General features: G+C 40.0%; 1 protein-coding gene across 3 annotated transcripts in view; it reads right to left on the reverse strand.

The window, feature by feature from the left end:
- Window positions 1-14216, reverse strand: part of LOC113023905 (CUB and sushi domain-containing protein 1) — a 435654-nt gene that overhangs the window by 62149 nt on the left and 359289 nt on the right. For all 3 annotated transcript variants that reach the window (XM_026170386.1, XM_026170376.1, XM_026170368.1), the window contains 7 exons: window positions 5821-5937; window positions 5569-5682; window positions 3666-3761; window positions 3318-3521; window positions 2249-2373; window positions 2041-2137; window positions 1071-1175 (listed from right to left, as the gene is read on the reverse strand). In XM_026170386.1, coding sequence (XP_026026171.1) covers window positions 1071-1175; window positions 2041-2137; window positions 2249-2373; window positions 3318-3521; window positions 3666-3761; window positions 5569-5682; window positions 5821-5937 — 858 coding nt within the window. The remainder of the gene's footprint in view (window positions 1-1070; window positions 1176-2040; window positions 2138-2248; window positions 2374-3317; window positions 3522-3665; window positions 3762-5568; window positions 5683-5820; window positions 5938-14216) is intronic.

Genomic DNA, 14216 nt, shown 5'->3' on the forward strand with positions numbered 1-14216 from the left:
AGGAAGCTCCTGATCATGCATGGAGGGGTTCACCCCGAGTCCAGCACCCTGAAGCTATATGCTAAGCGGAACGAAGGAGGCCGGGGACTGGTGAGTGTCAGCACCACAGTCCAGAATGAGACAGCCAACGTCCATGAATACATCAGGAGGATGGCTCCAACCGACTCCGTGCTCAGTGAATTCCTCAGGCAGCAGAAACTCAAGAAAGAGGAGGAAGAGGAGGAACCATCATGGAAGGACAGGCCCCTGCACGGTATGTACCACCAGCAGATAGATGAAGTGGCTGACATCCAGAAATTCTACCAGTGGCTGGACAAAGCTGGACTGAAAGACAGCACAGAGGCACTAATCATGGCAGCACACAACTCTGAGCACAAGATCCATAGAGGCAAGATGTGTGTGTGTGTACACACAGAAGCAATATAGCACCCCTAAAAGTGACCAATCTTGCTAGTTTGTGTGCATCAACATGCCATCACAAGGAATTCAGAGCGTAGCAAAACACAGACAACAGAGGCTCAAATATGTGCACTCGCTACACACACAGAGAAATGCACGTATTCACACAAACACTGAAACCCCCATGCATATTTACAAAAGGGGACATGTTCATTGATCTAGAAGTGATTCTAAGTTAAAACAACTACAAAGGACTAAAAAGCACAACCATGCTCTGACGGGTGTGTAAAAGCATGATGTTAATATCTGTGTCTATACCTTTGTCCATCTACATATTTGTGTGTGTATGTGCACGCAAGTGAGTGTGTGTCTAAGTCTACTTGATTCTGTTAAGTCCCTCCAGGTGAGCATTCTGCGTGTGTGCTCCAGTGTGGGTCTCAGTATGTGTGCATGCTCTCAGGCAGTACCAGTTCAGGTCACTGACTCTTGCTATTTAATGTTAAAGTTCTGGCTGTATTGTTGTCTGTGTGCATTTGTAGATTCTTGAAAGAAGAGACCCAAAATCGATTCAATTCTTGGTTCTTGTGCATCAACGAGTATGTTCTTTCCAGCCAATGAATCTAGCATTGCATCGTGCTATCCTAGTATGAATCTTAACAGTGTTCCCTTACTTTTGTATTCTAGGTGAAAGCCTGCTGCCACCACACTGATGTCACTTTGAAAGTGAAGAAGGAGCTGATTGGATGTTGAGTTGAGGAGAGCAGGAGCTGTTGTCCCTGAAAAAACACAAAAAATAAAGATATCATAGACCAGGTGAATGATTAGAAAAAGCATTAAAGTTTGAGGAATATAATATTAGATATACAGGAAGGAACCCCTTTCTACGTAATGGTGCCTCTTTTTCAGCAAGACTTAGACTATAAGTCTTATTTAAATCCCAGGACCAGCTGGGAAATTATGTGCAGAGAAGGTGAACAACCCCTCACCCTCCATGGATAGCTAGCATTTTAGTGTCCTTATGTGAAGCGGCCTTATATGCCCAGTGAAGCTGCTCAGTGGTCAACACCAGATCACTGTGGTTATAGTGGGTAGCTCCCCGGTGTGCCTTCCTTAGAAGGGCGCAGTCAGTTGTGTGTGGGTGGGTGTGTGCGTTGCCCTATGGGCAACATGTTTTATGTGTGATAGCTGTGTGACAGGTATGTGCTTGGGGCAGGTCACAGGGGAAACTCTGCAGGGAAATCATAAAAGGTTAGATCATTCTTTATCCCTGCCTGTCTTCTTTCTATCCCTTTTTTATTTTCCTTTTCCTCCACCTTCAGTCTCATGGTGACACTCTTCTTACTGACTGCTTAGAATTGGAAGAATTCTGTGTCTTAAAAAGATTTATTCTTTATTTAAGATATATATCATATTTTTGGTATTACAACTCATCCATCACAGCTCTCCGGTGTATGCCATATGTGTGTGTATCTATAGTTTAAGAGCTGCCATATCTAATTCATCATAGATCTTGTGTGTTTGTGTGTGTGTGTATCCATAGTTTAGAAGCTGTCATCTCTCATCCATCATAGGACATTGTTTGCATGTGTGTCTGTGCATAACTTAATGCATTTAGGTGCATGTGTGAGCATGCTGTCTTACCAGAAAATGACCCTAATTTGGGAGCTGTCATGTCTCCTCCATCGTAGATCTCCAGAGAGTCCCAGTTGTGCTCAGTAGCAAATGTCATTACTTGGATCTAAATAGCCAACAATGATAATAAATGAACACAACAGCCAACAGCTTCCTCCAAAATTAGTGTATATCCAGTAGACTATGCATTTATATTTAAGTGTATATATATCTGTACCTGAATCCCAGCCCCTTCACTGACATGAATCCTCCACAGACAATTGAGACTGTTTGGGTAGGGTTCAGGATAGCCAGGAGACAGTATTGTCCCGCGACGTTCAGTCAAATTACCACTGCAGGGAACTAGAATGAAGACATAAAATCCACAATTCTTGGCAAAACATTATAACTAAATGCCAACAGATGGGGCAGGATATTGGAATATGGCTCTTCGTTCCTAAAAAAACACAATATGGTCTTCAAATTATAACAACAGCGAGCCAGACAGGAAAAATAGGAAAACAAACACCTTTTATGGCATAAACTGAGGTGAAAGTTGAGGCTTTTTACAAAAAACACAGCTCTCAACAGGAACCCTAGAGTTCACATGGATGCATTTAGTTTTAGAATTAAACTTCAATCATTACTCTCATTAACTAGTACAAGATGCTTCACAGAAAGGACTAATTACTCAAGGCCTTTTTTCATCTGCGTTTTCATCAGTGCTCTCTGGGGATTTTAAATGTCATCAGCGAAGTATCCCAGAATGCACTGCATGCCAACGAGTATGACATTGATGGTGAAGAGCTTAGGCTTAATGCTGCTGTTTGTTTCAGAGGACAGCTGTTAAGTTGTTTTATTAATTTTTTCTGGTTTTTTTTTTCAGGTAGTCCTTCAGTCTTTCGCTTATCCAGATTTTGCATTAATACTTAATAATACTCAAGTCTGCACAGACCTGTTCAGGGATCTAAGGTCCTGCTTGCTGGGTGACATCAAGCAGTCATACTGATGACTCTCACCCTGGCTCTCAAAATGACAGTTGGCAATGTTTACAGTCATGCCAGGGAAAACAGATATATCTCCCTTTGGTTATCTATTGTTATCTCCTTTGTTGTGTTTCAAATGTGATCTCATTCTTACTGGAAGATAAAACTGGATCATTGATTTGAAAGAGATATTGTTTTGCTGTCAGTCTGTCTGATGGTTAAAGTCAAACTACGTGTGGCCTTTGGGGTCCTTTGCACAGTTATCCAAAATTATAAACAACTGGGGACTTTATTGATGCTTAAGACAATTTTTAGTCTTACCTATACAAGTTGGTGTTGTTGTGTTCCACTGCGCAAGGGCACCTGGTACCGCCTGGCACCAAATCGCATTGGATCCCTTTAATAGATATCCTGGATTGCACTCAAACCGAACCACAGAGCCCACTGAGAACTCTGAACTAATCCGCCTGCCATACCGAGGCTCAGGTACTGAACTGCACTGGCTGTCACTGGTCCGAGGGACAGCTACAATAATGAGAGGAATGACATGATTCAAGATGAGGAAAGACGGGATATAAACATATGAGCAGGGAGACTTTGAAGTTAATCTTGAATTGAACATATGTTATTGTGTTTAAGTGAACACATGTCAAACACAGAGAGAATTACCTTGGTAGACAAAGTGAAAGCCTCTAGCTGATTGGCCACTTTTAGCATTGAACCGGAGCATGATTTGATTGGAAGTTGCCAATGGCAGCGTCTCTCCTGAGAAAAAAACAAAACAAAACACATACATCACAATGATTTCAAAATGAATTTTAATCCAAAAACGTTTTTGTAGAAGCTTTAAAAGTAGAAGACAACAGCAACAACATACAGCTCCTTTTTAAACCTACATGTGCTACAAAGATACAGACTCTCAGTTCCACAAACATTCACTGTGCATTTAAGTATATGTTAAGTGCCTATATATTTAAGAGTACCAGCTTCCATTCATAACTCAGCAATAAGCAGGGTTTTTCATTCTTTTTCGCTTTTTGGTAAAATATGTGCCTCACAAGAATTAAAATGCAAAACAAAGACGCACACACACGTGCACACACCATCTCAGCAGGCATACACAAACAGAGATTTATATGCACACACATACGCAGGCAAATGAAGTAACAGTGATAAATGGGTAAAACATGGCCTGGTGTGGCTGACATTTAGAACCATCATTAGCAGCACGGGGATCAGGATGTGTGTGCGTATGTGTAAGTCTGGTATGTGTGTATGTGAGTTAATATGTTTGTGAGTCAGGGAAATCAGTCAGTTAGGTGGAACAATGTGCTACAAAGCTGTTTGCCCCCTTTTTTCTTGTGTATGCGTGTGTGTGCGTGTGTGCACATGTGAATGCGTGCGTGAGTAACGGGTAATGATGCGGATAACATTATTTTGTAAAGCGTGGTATGTTTCATTCGTTTTCAGCCAAAAAAAAAAAAAAAAAAAAAACCTCAACGCAAAAAACCCAAATGAACTTCAAGGTATGAGTCATTCATTCTATATATACCATTACCAATTAAATTAGACGGGTTGTATTTATCAGAAAAAAGGCAGCTACATCCAGTCAACACACATAAGTCTCACTGATCTATGAGCACAAAAAAGCAAAAATGTAAGCTCGTTTGTCTTTTTATCAAACTTTAAACCACTCCACTATTATAAGGAACTTTACTCGTAGTTGTAGTTACATTGTTTACTAAACACAGTCATTTTCTTCCCTTATAATTCTACAAACAAAAGGAGGTAGCAAAAGTGGGGGAGAAAAAGAATAAACACAAGAAAGAAAATATTCTGAAAGTTATGATTTTGACATAAAGGAACTAAACGTCACTTCTAAGGGGATTCCCCTGCAGCGTGCCTCCAGGCCATAACACACGAAATTCACACAAAAGTTAAACTCTGAGGCGATGCCTTCGCACTTTACCAGCAACGATGTTAATCATTATATTTTTTTATTTTTATTTAACAAATTATTATTAATATCCTTTCATCTAGATCAAATTAGTCATATCTTTCTATTTCCATCCATCTGTATTACTGTGTAAAGACTCAAAACATTGGCAAGCTGGGGTGACTCAAAGTTGGAAGATAAGAAAACCCATGGAGAATTCTGTTAAGGAGTATCAGTGCTACTGTATGTTGTATGGCCCCAGTGAGACGCTTTCCACTGCTGATTTCCTCTTGTAAAGATAACCCGTAATGGATTTTCACCAAATACATCACTGTCAAATAAATTGTGATAACGACCACTGGTGCTGTGTTCTACAGCCCCCCAGAGCTGCTTTCTTACAGAAGATTTCATTATTTTTCTCTTTCGAAAACAGCTCAACAGTGCAAAAAAAAGGAAAAAAAGGAAAATTGTAGGTGGGGCAGCTTTTCAAAAGTATAATATCATGCATATATAAGTGAAAAAACAATAAAATAACAGTTTCTTTGATGACAATATAATATTAAAAAAAATATAAAAACTGCATTCCTCAGGCTGCGTCTGGCTGTTTCTGGCACTAGATTTGATCAACAGACTCACCTGAATGTGAACCAGCCAGGGAGCTGAGCAATCGGGCGTTGTCATTGGGTCCATCAAACAGTTCCACTGAGTCATTCATTGCTGTTTGGAAGACAGCAAACTGACCAAACACCACTGGACAAAAAAAAACCAAAAAAAAAAACCAGACAAATAAAAACAAATTGGGACAAATGATTATTTCAAAATTTGAACAAGTCTTCTGTGCTTTGATTACAAGACTGACTGTAAGCAGTTTTGTAATTATGCACTTACCGAACTGAGGCGACACTGTGATGTAATAGGAGCAAGTCTGTTTTGTCGTGTAGTTTAAAGGATAGTTTGGAGACAAAACGACCCCTTCAGATCCACCGTACTGTCCTCCGCATGGCGCTGTGCACAGAAGGTGATTATTAGAAGCTTTTCATTTAATAGATTTTAGAATGTTATTTAGATATTTTACAACTACAGCACAATAGCCACATGTTTTATAAAGTAGTAAATAAACACATTATTTGAAAATATGCATACCAAAGTACACAAAACCAGGGTATTCTAAATTAAATGAACTCACACTGATGCACACAAATTTTGATTGTTGCAAATTGTGGAGATACTACTGCACAATTAAAAGTGTGCACGTAGCTACAGTTCTTGGACATATAAAAACCGTATTATTAAAGAACAGTAGATACCGAAAGGACGTAGAATACCAACCCAATACTAATTATTCATCCAACCTGTTGTTTAGCCCAAACAGGTCACCAATCAATCACAAGGTCAACACAGAGAAACAGACAACGACATACAGCTAGAGTCACCCGCTAAACTAACATGCAAAGAGCAGGAGGAAGTCCACGGAGGCACATGAGAACTTACAAACTCGGCACAGAATCTGACTGAGAGGTTTAAACCGGGAGCCTTTTTGCTGTAAGGTGACAGTGCTAAGTACTACACCAACATGCTGTCCCCAATATTAATTAATTTGATGTTAAAAAGACACAGATGCAACTTAGTATGCAGGACTTGGCATTGGTATGTAATATGATACGGTGGTGGTCATATTCATAGCGATGATTCAGGTCTGAAATCCTGTCTCACAGAACATTTGATCAGTGCAGCAGTAACCCCTTGCTCACTTGCATTAATGAAGTTGAGCCCTTCAGGCTCACAGCAGTCTGCTAACATTTGGTATTAACTATATATCCAAACAAATGTGTTTGCGATGCTCTCCATAATATTTCTGCATAAGCTCCACCTGCTACTTTGTAAAATGATTTTAGTAGGAGTCTTAATCAAGGTTGATTAAGACTCCTAGAACCTCTACAACGACGTTAGATCAAACATGTAAATGTATGAGTAATGCAGAACTACATAATATTTATCAATTCAAGTGTGATAAATGTTTTTGAATCTTATTGTCTTGAGTAGGGATGGGTACCGGTGTCCGGTGCCAAACGGTAGTAACCAGACCGAAAAGCAGCGCACATTTCGGTGCTTTATTTCGGTGCTTTTTTTCCCCGAGCTGTGATACACTTTAGATTCTAGCCAATCATTTTACGTTTCCCAGGATAGTAGGCGGGGCCAGGTACGTACGTTCTGTTAAAGCAGAGCTACAGATTAAAAATGCCCAAGGCGAAGCGGTTAAAAGTCTGGCTGTACTTCATAGCAAAATATGCAAACTCAGCAGCCTGCAACAAGTGCTTTAAGCTGATACTGTGATACTGTCAAAGGAAGTAACACCTCAAATCCGATGAAACACCTGGCGACGCATAGAGTTTTTTTTAAAAGCCCAGAAATGCGCCGTATTTGATAGCTTGCTGCGAGACCTCACACCGAGCACATCTACTGCGGGTGGGTTGCCTGTTATGCAACATCCCCCAAAAACAGGAAGAGGAGAGTCCTGGCCCCTAGCCCTGCCAGTGTAGCAGAAATGATGACGGATGATGATGGCAGCAGCAGCTGTTCTTCTCTGCGTGAGTAGGCTAACCACGTTATTACATTAATGCATGTAAGGTGAACTAGCAAACATCATCATAGCTACATGCTGCTGTCTTCTTGTTTGATGGCAGATACTCCCTTCACCCTGGCTAAAAAGGCTAAAATGACCAAAGAAAAAGTGGAAAACAGTTAAACATGAGAGGTTTAGGACAAAGTTTGTGTTTTTTCCATTGTTTAAGCACTGCTTCCAGCCAAGAGTGATACCATATATGCCCCATAGCTGCAGAAAAGGCTAACATTGTTATATTTTTACAAAAAACAGCTGAACATGAGAGGTTTTTGGACCAATTTTGTGTTCTCCATTCTTTAAGCACCGGTTTGAGCACCGTTTGAGCACCGGCACCGTTTCAAAAGTACCGATTTGGCACCGGTATCGGATAAAACCTAAACGATACCCATCCCTAGTCTTGAGAGTAATCACTGTTCCAAAATGTATATAAAAGGCAGTCCTAGGCACTATGAAATAAATTACTCCCTGAGTACATTCAGATTCTGCTAGGTAAGACTTACAGTGGAGCTATGCCATTACTTGGCTCACAGAATCATATTTTAGGATGGTTCATTAGTTAACAGCACATTTAAATACTGTTAACTGGAAACTGTCCATTCATTATAGGATGTTTGCTTGTTTGTGTTGGTTCCATAACAGACTGGAAATCTGCTTAATGGATAAAATTCTCACACGGTGTCATGACCTTATATAATATAAATAAATATAGACAAAGATAAACATAGCCATCATTTAGAGTACAGAACAGTGAGTTTTTGTTCAGTGACATGTTGTTGTACTCATCTATTGCACATTGTACGCATATTTTTTATGCGTACAATGTGCACAAAGTTTAAATGTTGCGAGCCATTTAAAGGTTTAGAAGGTTTATACTCGCAACCAAGTGCAGGAATGTCTATATTTTGGTGCTCTTTTATTTTTTTATTTCTTATCAAGTGTACTTTTCTTTCAATCTCCAGAGTGGCAGGAAAAAATCCCGTGGATAAGGTGAAAAGGAAACACTCACCTCGCCCTCATTACTATCACTGAGCAAAGCCCTCAACACCCAGTGGAACTGTGGAACTGCTCAGTGGTCAACAGATCAAAGTCTGTTTGTTCTGGACAATCTCCAGGAGTGACACTGTGCGAGTGTGATCAGTAACATATCGAAAAAGCACACGTTGACTATCAGTAGCAATTATCTGAAAAAACTAAATATCAAAATAAAAAAAAATGTACCCTAACTTGCAGAAACAAATGCCCTTACATATCCTTAACATCAAGGGTCAGCGTAGCCTCATTGTTCCACTTCAATCTGTTTTTAAGATACAAAGAAAAATAAGATAAAAAACTTGAATGCGTTAGTGTAACTTTAACGCTCTAGGTTACTGATTAGAAGGTCAGGGTTTAAAGCCCCAACACTTCCAAACTCCTACACTGAGCCTGTGAGAAAAGCCCTTAGGCCTATCTGCTCTAGGGGCAACATATCATAGCTGACCCTGGACTTTAATCTGAGGCTCTTAACAAGCTGGGATATGCAGGGGAAAAAATATCACTATACTGTAATACACGTGAAAATAAAAGCATCCTCTTCTGCTCCACTGCTACTCTACAACTAAGGTAACAACATTTCAAGGAACATTTGGCATTAGTGGCCAAACAGTTTCATCCGCTTTGCTGCTTCAGTTATTTAGGGACATAATGTTGCAATAAAGCGTACAGATTTTAGCCATGTCTCTTTTTCATTTTTTTCCCTGTTCCTGGGAGCACTGCCCATTACAAAAGAAGCTGGCAAGCATATCATTACTCTAATCTCTTGCGTTTTTTTTTCTCTTTTCTTCTTCTTCTTTTTTTTAATCCAACTGACTGCAATTGGCTCCAAAGTTGTTTAGTTTAGCAGAAAACTTGTGTTGTCCCCAAATATCACTTGGGCCGTTGTGGCTCCAAGGCTTTGTTATATAATGTAAACGTCTTCTGATATCTATCTGGGCATGTGCATTTGTGTATGAGAGTGTGTATGTATGATATTCACTTAGGACAGAGCGGAATATATAGGAAATCTCATTTTTCATCTCATCATTAAATGTGGGAAATTGGTAAAATATACATATATTTTTTAAAAAGTGATGTCTCCACTTAACGGAGTAAAAAACAATCAACGACACTGTGGATTCTTTGGGAAAAAAAGCCTCACGCATTTACCCATAAACAACACATCCCATGGCACTATGAAGCATTAAGTGTGATGCAGCAGCAACACTTGGTGGCTATATATCACATTAAAAACAATTCAGGAGAGGGCTATAACAAAGAGCCACATGTTCTTTCATAAGTGAGACCAAAGTTCTGGTGCACCCTCTTCAAAGTAGTTAGTTCCTCTTGACAACAACACAGCGGGATAAAAACTTTAGTGGCTGAATTTATGTGGTGCTGTGCAAGAGCACAGTGTGGGATCTCCTGTATTAGTGTAGTGCAGTTTCAAAAATAGCCTATTAATCCATACCACCAATGCATGACCCACAAGAAACACACCTAACAGTAGCTTGTTCCATCTTTTTGCACCCCCAAGGGAGCTGCAAACCTTTTGCGAGAACAGCATGTGGGTGTGCAGACATTTATATTGCAGGTTAGGTCAGCAGAGGTCATTGACATTTGTGTAAGTGTCTCTGAATGTGTGCGTGCATGTGTGTGCACAAAAAAAACAGCAGCAACTAGCAAATCTGTCAGTGTCACCTTCCCCGGCACACGCACACACTCACCATGTAAGTCTTATTCCTTCCCTTCTCACCTTGTCCGGCCTCTGCTCTTCTCGTCTTGCTATGGTGTGTATCACTTTGGCTTAGTCCCAATGTGCACCCACAATATCAGCTGTGATCCCTAGTGGACTATAATTAGCGTCACCTCCATGCTTGTTTAAAGTGTGAGAGCATGGGAGTGCAAAGGTTATAAGGACAGCCTGAGAACTGGGCCAGCACTCTGTGAATTAATATACTGCCTGGGTTAGAGGTCCATCTGTGAAACTAAGAAGTGACACTAAGGGTGTGGGTTCATATGTGGTTTCATAAAACTGTCTGATAGTAATTTAAAACACAGTATCATGTTAGCCTAAACGTTGTTAGTTGGTAGCCCCTCTAATGTTATTTTTCTTTCCCCTTTTGGATGATTTTGAACATCCACTTCAACAGCCCCTTGAGGATAATTCCCTCAAGCAAAGATTTCAGCATTTCAGTCTTGCGAAAACTGTGGGCTCAAAAATTCCACCAGAGAGCCCTGAAGCACTTTCCGATTTCTCAGTAGTACAGCCTTGAGCCCTCAAGGACTTATCTGCAACATATGTCATAGTCTTTGAGTCCTTGTGTGGACATTAAGACTCACTCGGTAAAACTGATTTACATCCTAAGAAAATAAATACAACAAAACTTGGTTTCTACTTCTTTGCTAGACAGTTGCTGTACTCCCACCTACTCATCCTCCACCTCCTCCCCACTCATATCCCTCTCTACTTTCTTCCTGTTTCCTAAAGCATCATAGTAATCATGCTCTTTCTTTCTTCTATTGATTGATACTTTCTGGATTGATTTTTGTTGTGCTGTAGCATTCAAACCCTCAGGTCTAGAGGTCTTGTCTTGATCTACCCACAATCTCCCAGTGGTGCTGCTCTAGGCTCAGGTGTCAGCCTTATCAAAAGCCTTCACACACACACACACATGCGCTTTGATCATTCACACCCTCTGTCTCTCTCTCTCTCACACACACACACACACACACACACACACACACACAAATAAATGCAAAAGATGCTATGCAAGTCACTCTCTTTCTCTCACACATCTACGAGCTTTGATCATCAACACACACACACACACACACACACACACACACACACACACACACACACACACACACACACACAACACTCTTGTAGTACTTTCTGCGTCTCATTTTCCCTTTTCTCTCATACAAATATAAAGACACACAAACACACACATACAGGCACAGCAGGGCTCATGGTGGCAGCAGGAGTACAGGAAAGAGTTTTGAAATGTCCTAAACTTTTAAAGTTGGGTTGCAGTTCATCCAGTAAGTGTTTTTTGGAACCATAAACACAGCCGCTGCTGTCACTTCAACATTTCAAGAAAAGGATTCATTTGTCAACAGCGTAATAACCACAGTTCTTGAGCACAACATATACACAACAGAATCCATTATTTATACTATGAAGCACAATGAGAATGAAATCCATGAAAACTTCAGGAAAAAAAATGGTTATGCCATTTGCTTTGCATGTCTTGCACATTTCAAATGTCTTTATCTAATGACATTTTTTCTCATAGAAAGTAGCAGTAAAATGAAAGTAGTAAAGTATATGTAAGTCTATAACCCTTTTTATAGAAACGGAATGATTAATACAATATAAGACTTTCTCTGTATTCCCTGTACTACCTCGGATCCGGATTTATCATTTTCACCTTGAAGTTGCAGACATAAAAAACATACTAAGATCCAAAAAGCCAACATGAAAAGTCCTTTTAGACTTATACCTGCTACTCGCAATATGTTCTCTGGATCAAGTCAACAAGCATGTGCCCTGAACACCAGCAGCACTGGCAGCAAATGCGAGCGTGAATTAACATGGGCAGAATCCACCGAGAAAGCGTGAAATTACCGGTGCTCACTTGGCAAATTCGGTATAATGCACCATGCTACAGCACTCATTCCACCAGTATAACAACTTTAGTCTTTTCATACTTGTCAAGAGATATGCTGCTTTCATTCACCTTTTCATTCCAGTCAGTTCTTGTCTACAATATATTAGGTAATATTTAGTTCTTTAAGTATTGACACTGACCATAAACTCAATATTTCCTCCAGATGTTTTAAATTAAAAGCTCGCCAGGAACAGGAAGCATTATGCCCTATTAGCTCTCTGTAAGGCTTTTAATTGTCCTTCTTCCTTCTTCTGCAGACACAACACATTAACTGTGTTTACAGATAGCACTCGGAAAAAGTTCAGAAGGAATTTTGGATCCTTCTTTCTCCCAGAACTGCTTCATAAAAGCCATATTTATAACCTGCTGGGTGCGAATGGCTCTAAGAGGTTATGATGCATTTCTATTCGATTTAGATCTGGGTCACTTCAATACCAAATATCCTTTGATTAAAATAATTCAGTAAAAGACTTAGTTCTTAGATTTTCTAAGCTTTAACTGAGCTTCCACTGGTTGACAGTCACCCTCACACTATCCCGTAACTTATTTTGATAAAAGCATTTCGCCACAGTGATTCTTTTACAAGTTTACATAATGGCATGCAGTGCTGCTTTTACACTGTAGAGAGTTTTGCACTTTGTTTTTTCTAAATAATTCAACCTTGGCTTATAGTCAAGAAAAGTTGTCACTGAAAAGTTCTGATATTTGGTAATACATTTTTGGAGCACAAAAATAAAACTCATCTGCTGATGAGTAATGTAACTTCCAGCTTTTCTACCTTGAATCTAAATACCTTTTATTGATTTCATTTGAATGACTATTTCTTGCCTGAATGTCAACATTGAATAATGTACTTAGTATGGACTTTGTTTGTCTCCTCTATGATCAGTGCTTCTTATGCATAATTCTGCAGGGATCGCTTACTTTTTCTACCACTCTATATGCACGCGTGGTACGATTTTTTGGGGTATGTGTGTACCCATGTGTTCGTTCATGCTGTGTGCGTTTGTAAGGAAACTGCCTCTAGGCGGCACTCTATTATAGCTATGTCACTCTCTCACTTTACCTCTGTGTCTCTTCTCTCACATAAACACACATACACACATGTGGTCTTACACACAACCCTATCAACAGTCACGGAGAATTCCTTCTTTCTCGCACCAGCTCTTAGTTACCATGGAAACCAATAAAAGAGCGGTTTGAGATGGGAGGTGTTTGTATGTGTGTCTAAGAGTGTGTGCGTGCGTGCATGTGTGAGAGAGAGAGAAGGCAAGAAGAGGCAAGAGAGCTAGAGAGAAATTGTGAGAGAAACATACAGAGCAAATCAGACACAGACAGAGGAGGTAGGAGGAAAGTAAAATAAGAAAGACAGAGGATGAAAAAATCTTGAAGAGAGATACAGGGGAGAGTGAGAAGTAGTTACAGAGAAAAAAGCAAAGGAAAGGAGTAGAAGGGAGATCAGTGAGGGGGATGAAAGGGAGAAAAAAGGAGACGGAGGGAGTGTAAGTGGAGATGTATTATTTAAAGAGGTCTCACCCTGTCTAATGAGTTTGGTCTAAAAGCCCCAGGAGCTGCCCAAAGATAGAGAGACAGACAGAGAGACAGACAGAGAGACAGAGCAACTTCCCTAACTATGCGGTGAGAAAATTCAATGTGCAATCAGAGCTGAGGGAGCAAAGGCGAAAGACTGCAGAGTGGGATTTAGTCAAATCGTTCTGCTTTGACCATATGAATTGTTTATAATGTAGGTAATGACAATCTCAGGAGATCTAACCATTTATTGGGATCACTGAAAGGGCAGGAACTAAACTGACTTGCATTTAGGAAACTCTCATCCAGAGAGCAGGCCTGATATTACTGAAATAGTGTTAACAATAGGGCTGCCACAAACGATTATTTTGATAGTCGACTAGTCACCGATTATTTTTGCGATTAGTCGACTAATCAGATCATGCATCCATTGGATGTAAAAC

Source organism: Astatotilapia calliptera, chromosome 1, assembly GCF_900246225.1.
Source record: "Astatotilapia calliptera chromosome 1, fAstCal1.2, whole genome shotgun sequence".
NCBI lineage: Eukaryota > Metazoa > Chordata > Actinopteri > Cichliformes > Cichlidae > Astatotilapia > Astatotilapia calliptera.